This window comes from Perca flavescens, chromosome 8 (assembly GCF_004354835.1).
Source record: "Perca flavescens isolate YP-PL-M2 chromosome 8, PFLA_1.0, whole genome shotgun sequence".
Classification (NCBI taxonomy): Eukaryota; Metazoa; Chordata; class Actinopteri; order Perciformes; family Percidae; genus Perca; species Perca flavescens.
The window spans coordinates 13,319,351-13,339,269 of record NC_041338.1 but is presented as its reverse complement, the minus strand read 5'-3'; the positions used below and the strand labels follow the sequence as shown (position 1 = coordinate 13,339,269).

Below are 19,919 nucleotides of genomic sequence, written 5' to 3'. Positions count from 1 at the left end.
TCTCTGTAGTGAGTTTGTAGATTGAGTGGAAGGACTCTGTGGGTACTTTCTGTCAATAGCATCCTCGTGGAGCAAAGCTTGATGGGCCTTTGGATCAATAATTCCTCAAACTGCTTCAACACGGATTAACTACTCCTCTGAGGGAGCTTCTCAGGTCAAAGCTCGGCTCATTTAACAGCTAATTAGATGCTTTCTATTGAACATATGGTTCTTGTGAAGCATCTGTTTCAGCAGAACATTCAGTTAACGCTGAATTTGCACACACTGGTCAGTGGGAATACTGTGGCCCTGAGTTGGCTAATAGTGAATGGGATTTATAGTTTCAAGTATTTTTCCGTTTCATTTTTATTTGGATCAATTGTGGCAGCTTGCCTGCAGTATATTCATTCACTTGAGTATGTCAAATTGTCTAGTGGAGTTTTTAAGCACAATTCCTTTTTTAATCCAGAGCAAATCGTCATGACGCTGGAGTGTAGCATCAATTGTCCTTCCATTACCCGATCAATCAAGCCAGCATGCCACTGGCAACTTCCTCTTCCTATTAGATTTCATTTCATGACAAATGGTGCAGCAGATCCTCTGTTCATTACTCGCTCAGATACCAGACTAATGTCTATCTGTGTTTTGATGTAATCATGTGCGTGTTGCTCTTGTTAATGTGGCTGCAGACAGTGTCTATGTGTGGAATAATACACAGCCATGACGCAGAGGAGACCAGACTACACTACAGGTCCCTTCATAACAGACCCCTCTGATTATATTTATGAAATTCAATTACTCTGACACAGACAGATGGACTTGCTGTCAGTGGGGACGCTTGTCATTTGTTAGCATCGGCGGACATGTCAGCCCTGAGGTACTGATGGGAGCGAGGCTGTGTGACTGGAAACAAAAGAAGGGAGAGAAAGACGAAGGAGGGGAAGAGGAGATGCAGTGATCAAGGTTTACAAGCAGACCAACCTACTGTAGCCCTAAAGAGCCTGCTGTCATTTTAGAGTAATACTACTACCACTACTTTCTTTCTGAGAGCAGGATGCAAAGTTTGCTATCAATATCATGTCTGCATGGTAAGCACAAGGCAGGAGTCAGAACGAAGTTAGCTTAGGTTAACATGAATACTCGAGGCAGGGGGGAAACAGATATTGCCTCTGTTTAAAGTTAGATTAAATGTGTTACATTCTGTATTTATATTGTTTGTTTAACCCATAAATTATCAGAAATGTAAAATGTAAAAACTACACAGGCAACCTTACAGACTCCAGGAAGTTACTAGCCGAGAAATAGTCCGACACATAACCATAACGGGTCATTTTTACACTTACACAGATTAAACAAACTAAATACAACATTTGGATTAGTGAGCTTTAGGTGGGGTTTGTTATCTTTGGACAGAACCAGGTTAGCTGTTTCTAGTCTTTGTGCTAAACTGAGCTAAACCAGGGACAAGGGGCACTCGTAAAGGCCAGTCCACTTATCATGGAGAGTACATCTTAGTTTGGGAAATTAGCCGTATAATGTTTTTGTGGCTCTGGAGGAGCTTTGTCCAGTCTAAAATAGTAACCCTGATAACATCATGAGTTAGACTTGAGACTTCAAATATTTGACAAAAAAACCTGCGTTATAAAATGGGTGAATGGAACTTAAGAGATTCCGACATTCAACAGGCAAGCAAAGTGTAATGAAATATGCTATTGAATTGCATTATGGTAGATGAAGGGTCCAGCATTTTTTTTAACTTGATCCATACTAGGGACTAAAAGTCAGGACCATTTTTTTTTTATCTGTCTCTTGCAATTCCCCCAACTTTGTGGAAGTGCAATACTGAGTCGCTATAGTGCCCCTTACAAAATAATAAAAATAGGACAATATTCGCAAAAGACAACTTGTCATCTTAAATCAGGAACAGCCTCAGCTCATAGCCATCCATGCTAATGTGTTTGTAGTCAAGGACCATCTCCCCACCGTCTCTACTCCTTCATGTCTGTTCCTTTTGCATTTCAACATATTGAAATTGGATGTCTCATATGCCGTTTCAATGAATATGAAATATATTCAAATGAAACCAAAAGGAAAAGATACAGTACTTGGTCCTTTAATCCAGCTAGATGCCGCTCTGTTCGGTGCCCTCTGTTGGTGAATTATGGATGAGTCTGAAAATTAAAGCTAGTTGGGAATTCATTGAGGAACTGCTGACAGGTTTGTTATACCTTTATCTAGAACGTGGGAGCTGGGGGGTAAATGAAAACAGAGAGAGATGGCAGTTCAATGCAAAGTATGTCAGCCAGACAAAGTAAAGGAGAAACCGCATGAGTCTTTGTATTTCAAACTTGCCCCGAAACCTTCAGTTGCCGCAAGCTGGGATGAGTGGGCTGCAAAAACTGGGGCCAAACCCAACTCACAGGCCGAGGCTGTGAAGCATGACGCGTGATCCGATTCGGAGCCTGCAGGGTTGTTATTACACCTTCCTCCTACTGTCTCTGTGATACTGCAGCCCACGTCTCATACTGGGCTTTAGTCCTCCTTGTGTAAAAGACTTCCATAAGAGAGAAAAAAAAGAAAATTCCCATAGACATTTCACACCTACTGAGAGTAGAGCTGGGAATAAAAGGCAGAAAGACATGCCAAACGTGGGTGGGTGGGGGGGCAGCAGACCAATATCCACATCTAAAACATCTGAGTGTTGCTCACTTCATAAAGATTAGAACTGGTTTTCCAAAAGCTTCCGGAAGAAAGTATCTCCTTGGGGTAAGATCCTTTAGAGGAGCTTGGTTCCGGCTGGAGGGGTGTGTGATTAAATGCCAGCAAATAGACTGATCAAACTAAAGCGCCAGCAATGATGTCTTCTTATTTAAACTATCTATTATTCAATAGTGGACTGGTAGCTGGAGAGGTAAGGCGCCAAACGCCTGCCTGTCCAGCAGTCGCAGCCCCCTCACTCTGACATCTCTCCATTTGTCCTGAGTGTGTGTGTGTGTATTTCAGGCTTGTGTGTAATGTGTGTTCTAACAACAGAATGAAAAAATTGTAATTTCCCTTGCGGGATCAATAAAGTATAAATTATTTTATTTCTTTATTATTAGAGAGCTTTAAAGTGCGTTTCAGCTCATTGTTTAGCTGTTCGGTCCGCAACTTTACTGATTTGGTTCTCTTCCCGCCTGACTCATTAAGTGACTTGCTGGTGAATGTGATGGAAACTTATCTAATATAACCATTTAGTGTAAATTGCTGAACAGTGTATAAACCTATGTAACCAACGTATGCCTCAAGGGAACACTGTGAAGGATGGATGGTGGGGGGAAACTCGGATAATGACTGTTCTAGCCTTTTTTACTTTTCTCATGCGAGTCTCAAGTCTACACGATTGCAGGATTCCAAAAGGCAGTTTTAGTGTTTTTGTTAAGTCTTGACTGATTCCAGAAGACACTTTTACTGCTTATGGTTGATGAGGCGTGTTATCCTAATGGTAGTGTAAAGGATTTATGTTACTTCGTGATAAGCTAGCCAAGATAAACAGACAAAACTTGTTCTATGTCCCGTCCTTCGATCGTGTCTCACAATATTTAAATGTGTGCTTGCATACTGTCAGGAAGTCAACTCCTGTACTTCCTGCGCCTTGTGCATGACTTGATTCCATTGCATTGAATAAACCAGATAACAGACAACGTTTTATCTCAAATCTTTATTAAAGTTTCTCTGTTCAGATTTCCACCACAGTGAACATAGTGGAACATTTAGCAACTACAGAGCCATATATTTCCCTCAGGAGTTGGTAGAGAGTGAGTATTAGACTTGAATTCACCAGGTGGCCATAAACATGACTCCAAGTGGAGGATAATATTGCTGTATAATGGAAAGTTCACCTTATCAATTTAAAAGAACGTATTTACACTGCCCCAAGTGGCCAACAAATAAGTTAGTTAGTAGGTTTAAATAGCAAAATGCGCACAATGATGCATAATAACATTCTATATCAGCCACAGTGGGTATTTTTCTGCAGAACATGCACTTTACTTTTAATAGTTCACTTTGCTGATAATACTTCTGTACTTTTACTAAAGTAGGATTTTAAACACAGGCCCCAGCCCAAGGCCCAGGGGGGCCCATGCATAGGTATGGTTGACCAGATGGGTCTATATCACTGGATTTGGAAATGGTCATATATGACTAGTAAATGTATATGTTTACTCATGATTTGATCTTGTGATTTAATGCCTGGCTGTAATTTCTTCAATCTTGTTAATTTAACGTTTCTCTAATCATTCATTGTAGGGCATTTTTTCTTTCCTTGTTTTGGTAAAAGTTAAAACTGTCACAGCCTAATTTGACAGATATTTATTTCTCTGTGCTTTGAAATAACTGACTTGACCTTTTTTGCTTTCTAATCATATTGACTATATGTATGCAAAACAGAGCATGGGCTGGATGGGTCTAGAACACTGATTTTTCAAAAAATCAATAAAGAAATTGTTGGGTTGATGGGTGGTGGTGCTGGAGTGAGTGTGGGGCCCAATTTGGAAAATGTTGTCCCCCTGTTCATAATTTCTAAAAGCTGGCCTCAACGGATACGAGTATTTCTCCCACCACAAAGACTGTATTGGAAACAGGCTGACTTTGAATATCAGTGAGTTATTTACTCATCGTGGAGCATCGGAAGTTACATGCCTCATGCTTGATGCTGTGTTATTACTCATTGTCTCTCTCTTGCTAGACCTCCTAGGACTGCTTTATTTTGCCTCATGAAAAAAACTCAACATAGCCACCGCTATAGAGGCTTCTTAACATTAAAAATGTCTAATGCCTATTACCTCAGATTGTAAAATGCCTAATTACCCTTTGCAGTCTCAAACAATCACCATATGACCTAATGAAGTGTGTTTTCCTCCCAACAAGGCAATAAAGAACGAGATCAATTGAGCATTTCATTATTGTAAAGATGTAAAGCCATGCTTTAGATTCTACTGACAGCGAAGAGAGGACTCTGACCCCAATAATACATGCATATGGTGCTTTTAATGTCATACTGTTGTTGAAGCTTATTCACTGATAAATGAAATACTTGTTGAGATTCACTGGTGTCTTTTTTAACTGCAGTGTGTGTGATAATGCTGACGGTGCTAAGTTTGATGGAGGGCTGCTCGCATTTACCTTGAGGCAGGTCTAACCGAGATGCAGCTCCGTCAGCTGGCCTTTTGATGTTGGATATGAAAGCCCCTTATTAGGATAAGTGGAAAACGTAGAAAACAAAATAAATATTCTGTGAGTGAACAAGCGCTGGAAACAAATGCCTGAGAGAGATGTCATAAAAATGCAACTTTCACTACAAAAGACATCACAGACATGCTCGAGGAATCTTTTGTGAAATAAAAATGCAGATACTTAGAAAAAGGGAGAGAGCAGAGACAGAGAGATAAAGATGACCGCTGAAGAGCAGGGGTGCATATGGAGGGCTTGTGTGTGCTTGTGTGTATTTGTACTGTGTGCATGGGGGGAAATAATAGCATTTGAATGATGGGTGTGACAGTGGCTGATGTCTGCTCAGTGCCCGTGTGGTTCCAGTAATAAAGATATTGTGGCTCAAAGTGGTTTCATTCTGTCTTAAATGCTCCTTAATCTCTCCATAAATGACATCGCTGGCTCCCAGTAAGGAGAGTGAAAAATGTAAACTGATGGTGCCAGTGCTACTGGGATTTAAGGGTTGTGTCAATAGAGAAAAAGCTGCTGAGCTTAAATGTGAGGAGCACTCACTGTATTTTCTCATTTTCTCTGTTTTTCTATACAAAAAATTCAGATATGACACACTGCACTTACTAAGCTTGTGGAAATGTCTCTCAGCATTTAAGAGGCAGAGAGAAATGATCAATATTGTGTGCTGTGAGAAGCTTTCTTTAAGTGCTGATGTAATACAAAATAGGAATAGGTGATGTTTCTCTTGCTCATCAACAGCATTTTTCACAAGACATTTTAACTGGATTGTCAATATGCTGTGTGTTCTTCTCACACCGGGCTCTGGCCTTTTTTCTTTTTCTTTTTTTTTTCTATAAGGAGGGCAATTTGTGGAGCACACACAGAAGGGCAGAAATTGTCCTCTGCCTATCTGCTGCAGGGTGTCACCCAACATAGCCATATCTCCATTATACTGCATGAACATACAGGTACACACATGTTTATGTATGCTCACGTGCACACAGGATGACATTGATTTTGATCAAAGCGTGCGGTTATGTGTCAGCGTGACAGCGAGGGAGCTCATAATTTGCCGACTTTCTGGCTGCTCGCCCAGATAAGGACCATAAAGAATCGACCATGGGATAATGAACCTGGATGACACACCTGCAGCTCGAGGAGCAACTCCAAGGACGTCTCACAACCTCCTCCGCTCCCACATCTCATTATGAGCAGCGTATGGTTAAGGCTGCTGATTATAGACAGGCGTAAGGGCAGAGCAGAGGGGGGGGGATTTTCGTGATAGAGCTTATTCGACTGACACAACAGCAGTGCTGGAAGGTCAAGAAGGTGCTTATCAAAACATTGTTGGAGGCTGCTTCATACTGTGTCGGTCCTCCCCGATGCATGTGGCCCGAAAATGGTAAAGCGAGCAATGGAGCTGTAATATTAATCCGTCTTGAATTTTAATATCAGATGGAGTTTGATTCAAGGGAAAGAGTGTTTTCTTTTTCAGCTATTTCATTGTGGGCACCATGTTGCAAAAGGAAATAATGAGAACAAATCACGTGTCTGTGGTGTCTAATAAACAATATGTATTGCTATATTAATGTTATTAATGTAATTCCCTTGCAGGAAAACTCTTTTTTTTTTTTTTCCTCGTTCACACTGCAGATGAGAGTACAGCAGTGTTTGCCCACTCAAGCTTTGAACCGCTCAGCTTGAGGGTGATTTTCTTCCTCTTCCTGCTAACAAACCTCCAACTCCACCTCAACAGAATTTGTAGTTTATCATGCTATTGTACTTTAGTATGCTGAGAGAGAAAATATCTTCTTTCTGTTATCCGCACACATGCAAATCACTCATCACTGCCCCGCTGCTTCCACGTTTCAACTCCCAACAGGACCTGATGCAAGAGGAGCTTACACTCTCAAATAAAAGGAAAAACACTTGAAAAAAGAAAAAGAAAAAACAAACTGTAAAAAAAACATCTGAAAACAAGTTGGAAATTTCCATTCCAAAAAACGTCAAAGAAGACGTCAAAGTGTTGCCCTTCTTTCCAGGAGCTGTCGGTGTGACAGATGTCAACGTGCACCCCCTCGCCAAATGACCACAAACCATTCACAGAATAAAAATGGTTACTTCACCTTTTAACATCTTGGCTTAATTGTGTGTGTGTGTTTTTTTAAATATAAAATGTTTTAATGTTTTTATATAAATGTGTGTGAGCTCCTCTTGCATCTACTCTGACATCTGCACTTCTGTCATGTATGCCCAGGACAGCGTAGAAAAGTGATTCCCAACCAGGAGACACTTGAAATGTGATTTTTGCCTAACAATATAGGTTAGGAACCACTGGTGTAGATTGCACAGTGCGCTATTTTACATTTCCCAGCAGCCGCATACATCTCATATTTGTGACCCGTATTGATAAGACCTAAATTTGTCAGCCCAGTTAAGGAGACAGAAAGGGGTTGGCGGTATTGAGTGCAAATAAATGGGTAATTAGCTGACGGCTGACTCAGGCCAATTGCAGCTTTGTGTGTCAGGGTGTGGATGGAAAAACAGATGAAGCACATCTCCCCGGGTGTCATAGAGCTTTGCTTTATGGCCAGTTTGTGTAGCCTTGCAGATTAAGTTCAAAGAAAAAGGGCCAATCTTTTCTCCATGCATTTTAAATCCTGTTTCTCCTCAGCTGGATGTGTAGATCAATTCTTTGGGCCACGCTGAGATATCCCTGGTGTCAGCAGCTATAGAGCAGCTACAGGAAGTATGGGGAGGACTGGGTGTCTAAAAATACATTATTAAGGGGACAATTTCACCTCAGATTTAATAGTACTACTCACAGAGCACCATGACCGTTCCACTCAAATTGCATATTTTCCTTCACTCTGGTGAGGCTTTCTTCAGCAGCATTTAAGCATTAAAGCCCATAGCTCCCAAAGGGGTACAATTGCAGCCTCCATAGGAGGATGGATGCAATGTTAGCATTTGAAAGGCAGGAAAATCACAGTCAATCAGTGATTCTCCATGAATCATGCAACGAGTTCCTCCTCAGAAACTACTTCCAGCATTTATCTCAAGAGAGCAGCTCTACAAGGAAATGAATGGGCTGGTGTCTGGAGATGGCACGCTTCCTTTCTCTGTTTAGACACAAAGAGCAATTTCAAATGGTGGAACTGGCAGAGAACCTGCAGCTGTCTAATCTCTAACTATACTCCACTGTAGACAGCTGGTACAGCTGAATGATCCTGGTTTTATTCTTTTTAGGTTCAAAGTTAACTCAAAATGAAACACAGTGTGAGCAGCATGTGTTCTCTTGAGTCAAAAACATATCTGTTAGTAAAGACCCATCAGCAGGATAGAAATTTGGCAGAAAGACAAGCCAAATACAAAGGGATTTCAAGATAAAAGACAATGGATTTTGTACCGTTCTCTGTTTTCAGCACCACAACTCGAATCCGCTTTTGTCTCAGATTTGAAAAAATTAAAGAAAACACATCAATCAAATGCGGTTTCAAGATTTCAGCAGCGTGGCAAATACTTACATATGAATAATTTATTTGAAAAAGTCTAGAAAATATAAACAGTGTTGTTACAGTGACAATAAAATGTTCAAACACATCCAGTACATAATATTTGCACACTTGCATTGCGACAGTTAATCAGTATTTACAAAAAAATAAAAACATTGGTTCTATGAGACCCATCTTCACAATTAGAGCTGCAGTGCAGATATTCTTCCTACAACGTGACATTTTAATCCTTTTCCAAAAATGCATTAGAGACACTTGGAAGGCAAGCCCTATAATTTATTTATTTATTTGACAAATGCATCCCCCTCGCTTCCTGTGTGTCTGATTTAGGGTCAGATTTACTCTGAAATGGTACCTGGGCTCTTTCAGCTGTCTTCCCCTCCTCCCCCTGTTTAAATACTGAAATTATGAGAAAATTGAATCCTAAAAAAAACAAAATAAACTTCATCACATCAGGATTCAGTGTTTTTGAATTCGAGAAGAGTTTTCAATCAACACATACAGCAGTATGGACTTAATTCTGGATCAATACTTTTTCCAGCATCGCACACGCACAACGCTTGACATTTGGCACTTTTAATATCTTTAACAAAACCATAAAAAGTGATATCAGTTTAGGCGTTATTGAAAAATAAGATAAATTACATTCATGTTATCAGCATCATGACAGAGAGGAAAGTCAGCTGAAATAAATAAATAAATAAACAGTAAAGTTTTTTTCTACCATGTGACTGGTTGAAAGGTCCTGTGTTCCACTAAACTGTGAGACAAGTTTCGGAGTTCAGCTGCAGAGTGAACCTGCTTGTATCCCAGCAGGGCCAGAGTGTCGTTGCACAGATTCTGCACGGTCCTCACGATGTCAAAGCCCAGACGACGCCTCCAGCTCTCTGCTGTCGCCCTGGAGTCTCTGGTGGTGGAGTACCTGTAGTTCCACTCTGACGGAGACGACCCGTTACTGTTGGTGTTCTTTGCAATCCACAGCCGCACCCTGTCCTCCATCTCCAGCCCCACAAACCTGTAGATCTCCGTGGCCTTGTCCTTCGGTTTGAACGCCAGGTCCTCGTACCGCACCAGCAGGTAGCGTCCCCGCAGCCATGCCGGTCTTTGCAGGCCTGTTTCTGCGGAGGCAGCCATGTCCTTGCAGGTGCTGGTGATCTGCGTCAGGTCCACGTATCGAGGCTGCCGCCCGGTCGCGTTCCATATCTTCCAAGCGCGGAATTGATCTGAAAACGCCATCATGCGTGAGGCGAGGATGGCTCTGGGGTCTCTCACCAGGTGGATGATCTTCAGGTCCAGGCGTGGATCTTCTGTCAAGGTGCGCAGGTCTCCCACCTCAGGGACCCGCACTGTCTTTATGGCTACGTGTTCCCTTGACAGACATGACATGGAGGCTAGGGTAAGGTTTAGGGCCCCGCACTTCTTAGGACACCATGTTTCATCGGGAAGATCAGAGGCCGCTACGTCCCCTCCTTCAGAGCACACGGGAGGGGAACAGAGCGCGTGGCTGGAGCTTCGGCGGAAGTAGGAGCTCGTGACGTGGTCCCGGGGCTCCGGGCGGATGTAGTTCTCCATGAAGTGAAGATCACAGGTGTACAGATTGAGGAGGAGGTCCCTGTACGCTCCCAGTAGGGCCCGGCGGTCCAGGGTGCGACGCAGCCTGCTGCTGGAGTTGGTGAAGGCCTGCTGGACATGGTAGAGAGGTTCAAACACATAGAAGATCCCTGGGTGCTGGTTGAGGAGCTGCCCGGTGAAGGAGGAGCCGCTGCGCGTGGTGGCAAACAGCAGGATGTGCTTCCGAGGCGATTCTACTGGCATCCAACTGTCATCACACAAGGCTCTCCATCTGGAGTCTTGAGGAAAGAAACGACAAAGTCATGTCCTTTAAATGTTTAACTCATATTATGTGATACTACCATCAATTGCATGGTGTTTTCTTAGAATAAGCGAAAATAACACATCACACAACGTGTTTGACCTAGATTCAAGTTCTGGTAAAAGAGGAGTTATTTCACTCACTTCAGAACGGTTGTTTCAGCTCATAAAAGTGAAAATGAGTTGGTTTTCATCATAACTTCAGCTCAGGAGAACGTAAACTACTGAATCAAGCCAATAAAGTTTAAATAATTTAGAGGGTAAACACGCCTGAGTATGTTGCTTGTCGGCCGGTGGTTACTGAGGGGGTTTATGAAATGGCGGATCTCTAAATATAGCGCAAATAGCTAACGTGTAATTACTGCTGATGAGGAGTTGATTGCAAAGGGGATGTTACTCTCGTACACAGGAGCTCAGCGCCGGCGAGCTACAGCTGCGCTATGAGAGGGGATTAATGGAGATAAATTGGAGGATAATTGTAAAACGAATTACACATATTTCATTTCTCTATCCTCCCAGCTTGTTGGGAATTCCCTCATTTAATGATGCACTTTCCTTTTTCTTAGCCTCAGTCACAGTTGTGATCCCGGCTCTTTCTTTACTGAAACTCTTTGCATGAGGCTTTCTGCTAAAATAGTACTAATATTACAAATTGTGTGTGTTTCTGTGTATGTCCTGTCATGGCGCTGCACAACCAAAGTTTGTATTAATACAATTTAGCTTATTTTAGTTTTTTGTTTTGCAATAGGCTACATAAAAACATATATCTATATACCAAAAACACATTATGCTCTCCTGTAGCGAGGCAGGACAAATATGTGGGACGAATTGACTGGCTGTCGCGGTGTACCTCTGTGGTGTCTGGTCTGGCAGCGGTAGGTTCCCTGACAGGGCCCAGACAGAGAGTCCCTCAGGGTCCGGATGGCCGTGTACTGGACCCCAAGAGACGCACACACCAGCAGCAGCACCGTCTTCCAGGAGCACTCCATCCTGCCCCCCCCTCTGGCTCTACATCCTTCACGCTGAAGCCGCCAGGGAGACAGAGACACACACACAATGAGGTTTCATTTTGATGCTTTTTCTCAGCCGCATACATGTACACCTCACACTCCTTCACGCCTGCAGCCCTATACTGATGGCCAATGAGCAGCTTTAGCTGGAGCGGTTAGGATTCTTGCTCAAGGGCACTTAAACAGCAGAAGGTAAAGTATGTCACGTTAACTTTCCAGAAATCCAGATTTCCCTTGCCAGTTTTGAATGTGAACGTTTGTCCCAAAAATGGTGCACCAGCGTTTTCTAGTCAAAGAGTAGGAAGGAATAGTTTTTGGGAAATATACCATGAAAAGATTGAAAACACTTCAGCCAGTTAGCCCATATAGCTTATAGCGTAACGGAAATGGGGGGGTTGAAACAACTAGCCTGGCTGCGATATTACAAATCCCACTATGGCCACGCCAAGACCCGCCCTTCAATAGCATTTATTGGCCAGGCGTCCATGTGCCTAACCCCAAACCAATCGAGCTGCTTCATAGGGCGGGTCTTGGCGTGGCTATAGTGGGATTCGTAATTTTGCAGCCTGGCTCTGTCCAAAGGCGTACTTTTAAAGCTCACTAAATAAAATTGTTCTTATATCTCTTTTTTACCATACAAAAACCAACGTGTTTCAACTTTAAACAAACTAGGTATAACCAGTTAATTAGTGAGCTTTGGAGGTGCTGGGAGGCGCATTGTATTAGCTTCAGAGAGTGCCAGGCTCACTGTTTCCCCCTGTTTCCAGTCTTTATGCCAAGCTAAGATAACCGGCTGCTGGTTGTAGCTTTGTTTTATCAAGGAAAGAAATTGAGTACCGAAATGTCAAAGTATTCCTTAAAAGCACATGTTTGTGTTTCTTAAAAAAATTGCTCTCTCTCTCTGAGCAGAGCAAACAGACATCACCTTTTAGCATTTTTATTATAAGTAGCTTAAATGCTTTGAATTTAACAGGTTCAGGATTTTGTTTCCCATAGGATCCACAGATTTGGTCGGCAGAAAAACATGACTCAAAGGTCAGACTTCTACTGGGAAACGGTAGCAGTAATGTCGCTATCTACAAAAGCTCCACTATTCAGGATACCGTGCACACAGTTGCATAATTGCATTTCATTTTTGCTTTCCTCTCTTCTGGGTAATTAAGCCTCTAAGCCCATCAGAGAGCTACATAACCGGATAAATATAGATGTCTTCACGTAGACGAGTCGAGAAGTTTCTTTTGTACCCTTTGAGTTTTTTGCCACTGGGCATGAAAGAGCAAAGGGAGATGTGATTTTCCAAATGGATTTGGAAAAAAGGTGCTGCCATCCATTTTTCCCTCTGCACCGAACTGATGGTAGGTAATCACACAAGATCCCTGGGCGCTAAGTGTGTATCCATCACTCACTGAGGCAATCATCATCCAAACCACAGGTAAATATACATCATATTACGGACAAAAATAAATATCTTGCTTCCTACCCTTTTTCTGTCACTCTGTCTCTCTCCAGTCTCCCTCTTGTTAATTAATGATGTTTATGTGTCCCTGGCAGACTCATATCCTCAGGAATGTATCACACTGAGCTCAGATCGGCTTTTGATGTTCCATTAATCACAAACAGCGCAAAACCAAAGACATTTACTCTGTGGGTGAGGGGAAAGAAATCAAGCTGACATCATGAGCCATTCTGTTTGAATACGTTTAAAAACAGCAATCGCAGAATGAACCCATCAGGGGGAGAAACTTTTGTGAGCTGCAGACAAAATGACAGAAACGGGGACGCTGTAGGCTACTGTTTGTGTCTTTTTTTTTCAGAACAACTTTAAAACTGCTCGGCCTGGTTGTGCGTTTGTTGAAGGACAGGAGAGACGGATGAAAAAGCAGAGAAATTGAAAGCATGAATGACTGCAGATAATGAGAAGCTTTGACCAAGCTTTTTACCATCTCTGACACTTAAGAAAAAGAGGGGGCAAACCTGTCAAATTGACAGTCCTGCCATCCATACCCTATGTGTACTGCACAGCTGGCTGACCAAGGCACACCGTATGATTCCTCAGCGACAGGTTTTGTTTTCCTTTCCAGTCTTGATCAGGGCTCGGAGCCTCCTTTGCTACACACCCTGCTGCCCTCTGGAGAATGAGGACAGATGCTTCAATGGATTGAAGCAATTTGATTTGCAAGTCGTGCTTTCTCCATGGCTTATAACTCCCCCCGCACCAGGACTCGCACCAGGAATAATAGACACTCTGTCAACAACTGGAAGGGGACAGCGAGCTTCAGGCGGTCTCAGCTTTTGTATCCCTCAAACAATAACGGGTGCTTACAGGGGATAAAAGCCTAGAGGACAGAATCAACCAAAGATTACACTGTGCGGTGCAAGCCCCTCTGGCAGGTTTGAGTTGTAAATTCAGGCGTTGCTGCTGCTGAGATAACAAAGCTATAGCAGCAAAAGTGTTGGAGTGCATGGTGCAAGGAAGGCGGTTCCCTCTGTGGAAAATAAAGGCAACAAATGAGGTTAGAAGTTAGTGATGAGGGTGGGATTGAGGGATTTGGGATGCGAGTGATTGAGGGGATGTGACAGTGCCAAAGATTTTCCTATTAATGCAACTTGGTGTGTTCACAGATCCTCTGAGTGAGGCGATTTATTGGCAAACGCCTGATGATCTAACCTGAGAAACAAAGAGAGTTGAGCAACAGTAGCAACGCCAGGAGGAGCTTTAAGCCTCCAGTTTGTCTTTCTCGCTCTGTTCACCATCTATCAATCCACCTTTTTCCCTTTCTCCTTCTCTGTCCCCCAACACCGCACGCACGCACGCACACACACACACACACACACACACACACACACACACACACACACACACACACACACACACACACACACACACACACACACACACACACAGCCACTGTCAAGCCACAGGCGGAGAGCAGAGCAGAGCTGCTGCAGAGTGCAGATGAGCTGCATCTGACCCGGGGCTACAGAGGAGCTCCTGTGATAGGGGAGAAGATGAATCTTGTCTTACAGAATTCCTACAGCACACACGCACACACACACACACACAAAAGTGAATGAGTGAAGGCACTACATTACAAACAGTGGGGGGGGGAGTAGAATGAAGCAAAATGTCAACGCTTCATCTGATCTTGTCTGTGGTTCATTCACAAACAGCACAAACAGAAAGAAACGGTGTTTTTTTAAGTGTTAAATAAAAGGACTGATTTATTTTAAGTTTAGTGGAATACAGGACAAAATAGATGGATAAGAGACCTGCAACTTCTTATCTCATCCCGTCACTTACATCTAGATAACGTTATGGCTAGTTCAAGTTTCAGTAGCAGTACGATTTATGAAGAGCATACATTTGCATCTGGAAACATTGACAATACATTTTCAGTAAGTGATACCAATATGAACTCAATCTAGAGCACATTGGGTTACCACTTTAAAAAAACAACAGAATTATTTTATAAATAATTATTAATATCACTACACATCTGAGCTCATGTGGAGTATTATAGTAAAACCGATGAAGTAAACTCACCCTTGAGTAGCGCAGACACACTTTAAGTGGCTGTGTGGAGAAATCATTTACTGATCTTCTTACTATCCTCATTAACGTGATGGACTATACTCTCTGTCCGATTACAGCATATCTTGTTTGTTAGGTAACAGTCCGGCTAGTGCTCGCTGCGCGTAAAATGCAACAACAAGCTGAAGAAAAGAAAAACCTTACCATCAACGCACTCGATCGGATTTCTTCGGCCGGTCTAGTCCTCCTCTAGTGTGTGTGTGTGTGTGTGTGTGTGTGTGTGTGTGTGTGTTTGGATCGAGCGCTGCCGCCGGTGTGTCCAGAGCCGAAGTGGATTCAGAGCTGGAGATGCGCCATGGATTGAGAGGGGCGCGAAGCTGCGCGAGGAGGAGGCATGTCTCTCCCCTCCGGAGACCACACAGGCTACTGGAGCTCAGTCTCTAGATTGGATGCAAGATTGCCTCGCCGTGCAATACGCTTTGATGCCGTAGGGTACGTGTCATTGCGTCTTAGAAACGCATGTGATCTTAACAGGCGGTAAATAGAACCAACCTAGTGGGGTAAAACTCAAGTTCAACTAAAATGCGATCCTGCTTCCGTTGCCATGATCATTTAATTTGTTTGCAGGTGAAAACGGACCCGAGATGTACATTTCATGGAGGCAAGGTTCCATCGGCTCCAGCCAGGCATCAACAAACACTTCCCCCCATGAGTGCCAATTATCCTTCTCTGGTCACTGTCATGCTCTCTGCAGGGTTTCACACCACACACACACACACACACACACACACACACACACACACACACACACACACACACACACACACACACACACACACACACACACACACACACTTCTCCCATTAGATTACACTGGCACGATGACCTCTATTTTTCCTCTTTCCAGTGAGGATGACTGCTATCATCAGATGTGTGGCCCCTTCCTCACTCTGCTGCTGACTCCCCGGTGTGAAGAGATGGGTGCCATACCATTGCCTGGAGGAGGGGGAGGGGGTGTGTGTGTGTGTGTGTGTGTGTGTGTGTGACAGCTTCATTACTCCTGGGAATGGGGGTCGATTCTGTTTGCGCTCTTTCAGATTTATCTCCCGCTGTGGCAGCGTCACGCTGGCTAAAGTGTGTCTTTACTATGATTCGCAGACAGATTGGTGAAATAATGTTGCTGTCATGGCTTCATCTCAGTTCTCACTTGTACCATTTCTGCTGTTGGATGATTTAAGTCGTACATCTTCTATCAGTGGGGGGATTAGTTGTTCCAACTTTTCTGCCTTCATCTAACCTGTGTTCATACCTTTCAGGCAGTGCAAGTGATTACTCCAAAACAAAGGCAGGAAAAAAATATCTCAGAAATGGGAGCCAGAGGGGGAGGAAGTCCTACCTATGCACTTACAGAACAGGCATTTTCTGGTCATAAAGGGCTGAGGCAAAGGTCTTCCTGTACAAGCACTCACAAAAGGACAACAAGCTGCCAAGAATGCCCGGTGAGTGATACAAGAGGTTCCCCTCCTCTGCACCTCTCAGTGCTGATCCCTCGCTCTGCCTGCCAGTAGCATTGATTCCCTGTCTCCGAGCAGCCAGACGCCTCCACAACTTCTTGGTAAGATTTGAAACAGGCAATAAGAAGGAGTTGAATTTTCTGTTAGCGAAAAACTGAATCCTCCACGGGCCTCCCTGTTAAGCTATACCCACACTTCCTTCTCACCACGCACGCACGCAAAGAACACAAAATCAGATGCACATTAGAGATTTTGGAGTGACTTTCATTTTTCTTTTCCAAAGCTATCAGGCTCTCAACAAATGTCTCACCAATCTGCACTCTTTCTTCCCAATATCTCTGTGATCCACCCCCGTATCTGATGTTTAACATCACAGCAGTCTTTCATCACAAAGTGGAAGGAAATGCTCTGCTGAAATCTCTCTACTGTTCGGGATAACCTTGTCTCCTTAGCTCACTGACTGCTTTTCTATATCTGGGCTTGCTTGGCAACTATTGCACCTTCCACTTTCTTTTAAAGAAGCGATCCATCAGTCAGATTATCTGTCAGTCAGCTCTTCACAAGGCGAAGCAGCACTTACAAAAGTTATCTGAAGCAGGAATTTTGCCTGAGGAAAGCTGTTTCTAACTCCATCTCACTTGAGGGGGCGGGGGGAAAAAAAGCAGCCCCTTTATTCAGCCCTCCCTCGCCATAAGTGCAATAAGCAGGTGAAAAGAAATCTCATTTCACCCACTAGTATGCCAGCAGAGACAGCTAAATTTAATTCAGCAAACAACCAGCACAGGGCACACGTTCTCTGTTTCTCACTGCGATTGCACTGGCAACATCTGAGAACTTCTCCAGAGTTATTGTGGCTTGGACAGTAATAACACCATGCAGACACAATTATTTCATTCAAATGAAGAGCTTGACATTTTTGAAAGGCGCTTATATGCTTTTTTTGTGAGTAGAGTTGGATGAGAAGTTTGATACCTGCAGAACAAAGACTGGAAACGGGGAAACGGCTAACCTGTGTCTGTCTAATGTCAAACTATTTAAAAAAAATGAAATAAATACAATATATAGTACTGAGTAGGATATTTAAAAAAAAATATCATTTCTGCTCTCAAACTTTGAGAAGGCCCATGTTTGTTATCAGGATCACCCCCCCTCAATATGGTTGTTTTTTTGTGCCTCATCTTTCTTGACTGTTGATGGGAGGTCGTGATCGAATTCAACGACGCTGACCCCCAATCAGGTTTAGCCTCTGTTTTGATTGCTTGTTATCCTTAAGCCCACAGAACTCCTGACCGGGCTCGCCTCGGTTCAGTGTTCAGTAAGCCATTTAGGGAGAAGAGGATCATCTGGCAGAAAGTTGTCTCGCCCATAGACAATCCCATCACAGGCTGTTTTCTATGAAAACTCCAAATCACAAAAGAGGCGGACCGTCTTTATAAACCCGAAGCTTTCAGCTAACATTTACCCAGCCGTGGTTCCCACCCTGCCTGCCAATTTCGAAAAGGCTTCATTTATTAAATTTAGGCAGGACGGGTTGCCGAGGTGCTTTGCTGCCGGCAGAGTGAGAGAAATTCGTTGAGTGACACATGGGATGATGAGAGGAAGGAAGAATGTGGGACATAAGGGATGAGAGCGGCAGAGAGAGAGAGAGAGAGAGAGAGAGAGAGAGAGAGAGAGAGAAAGAAAGAGATCACAGCAGAGAGGAGAGGAAGAGCAGGAGGGGGAACGAGACAGTTTACACACGCCATCTGTGCATCAAAGGTGTGGCTGCGCTGGCTTGCCTTCACGATGCGCGTCTGTGTGATTGTTTTTGAACGAAAGATTTCTTGAATATAGATGGTCTCATTTTCGCTCCCCTGATCTCCCAATTTTTATTATTTCTTCTGCACATGAGCGAGCAAGTCGGCTCTGCTGTTGTGTTGTTGAACCCTGCTGTGTGCAAAAACAAAGTTCTGCTTCTGAGCAAAGACTCGTAATTATCTGCTGTATGCATGCGGGTAAGCTCAACGCCATGTAATGAAATTAAAACTTTTTCCTTGCTTTAAAGTTTTCTCCTTGCACCCATCAAGGCATTCGTAGACAGCTCTTTTATTTCTTACATGCCAGAGGTGCCAATTAGACGTAGTCTAGCTCTTTTTGCTTGCAAGAAGACTGTTCAAGAAATGTCCCTTATGATGCTTTACACCAACACATGAACAGGTAGATAAACTAATTTGACCTTGTAAACATCACAAAACGAGCCCAATCACAGGAATTACAGAAACAGAGTGCTTACTTTAGTTTCATCACGCAGGGGAGTTGAAGTTTTACAATCTGACAGAGAGCGTTTATCACAGCATCTCAGCCCCACGACCACTAGTTTCTAAGTTATAGACTTTGGATCAAATCTACTGGAAGACTTTGAGACTTCCAGAGGGAAGTCAATTTTATTGAGAGCGTTTGATTGGTCCTCGCTTGGATTGCCCCTCTGACAATAACAGACATAAATTCCTGCGTGGCTGCGATCCAACCAGACACCTCCACATGTCTGGGTAGCGAGCAGACCGCCATTAGAAAAGAAAAGCCCCAAGTGGCTTGTCTCCCTTCTGCCTCTAACATCATATTATTATTATTATATATATTTTTTTTGGACCCAAAGACCTCCCTCTGCAACCGTTTTTTCCCCCCCCAAGCATTTTTGCTGTGAAACCAGCCTATCAGCAGTGCTCTCTGGTGCATAATTGGTGCCATTAGCACAACGCGTTACACACTCTCAGACACTGTGGCTGGATAGCAGCGGTAACGAGGTACCCTGCTTTCTCTCTCTCTCTCTCTCTCTCTCTCTTTTTTTTTTCTATCGCTCTTTATCCCACCAACTGCTTCACACTCGCAGGGCTCACAGCCATCACATTTGTGGGAGTAATGGGCCTGGCAAATTACAGCAGATCGGGCCTCAGCAGGCTCAGCCCAGCAGCCACCAGGGAGCACCGAGCAGACGTGCTGATTCTATAGAACATGGCCCGCTGATCTGACAGAAAGAGGAGGGAGCCAAGGAGGGATCATGTTAACATGTGATTTTGATCGGTGTGAATAATGGACCAGTGTGTGTGTGTGTGTGTGTGTGTGTGTGAGAGAGAAAACTTACAATAATCTATACATTTTGGAGTCTCGTCACATGTCTCGGTGTGTTCTGCAGAGGTTGTACGAGCCCAATCAGAACACAAGAGACTTGTGTCAGGTTACAACTTGTCGAAACACAATTTCCTGGGCTGAATTCATTGATTCTTCACAGATTGCTCTGCCACCGCCATCGCTC

The 19,919-nt window shown here is 43.5% G+C and overlaps 1 protein-coding gene across 3 annotated transcripts; it reads right to left on the bottom strand.

The window, feature by feature from the left end:
* Positions 1-8,778: 8,778 nt before the first annotated feature.
* On the bottom strand, positions 8,779-18,997 carry si:ch73-62b13.1 (Carbohydrate sulfotransferase 1-like). 3 transcript variants are annotated; one of them, XM_028586025.1, is made up of 3 exons: positions 18,900-18,997; positions 11,422-11,593; positions 8,779-10,549 (listed from the first exon to the last, which is right to left on the bottom strand). In XM_028586025.1, exons 2-3 carry the CDS (start codon positions 11,558-11,560, stop codon positions 9,420-9,422), a joined length of 1,269 nt encoding a protein of 422 aa, XP_028441826.1. In that variant the 5' UTR covers positions 11,561-11,593; positions 18,900-18,997; the 3' UTR covers positions 8,779-9,419. The 3 variants fall into 3 exon arrangements, with proteins under 3 accessions (XP_028441826.1, XP_028441823.1, XP_028441824.1); XM_028586022.1 differs by lacking the exon at positions 18,900-18,997 and adding an exon at positions 15,318-15,376; XM_028586023.1 differs by lacking the exon at positions 18,900-18,997 and having other exon boundaries at positions 11,422-11,976.
* Positions 18,998-19,919: the final 922 nt, after the last annotated feature.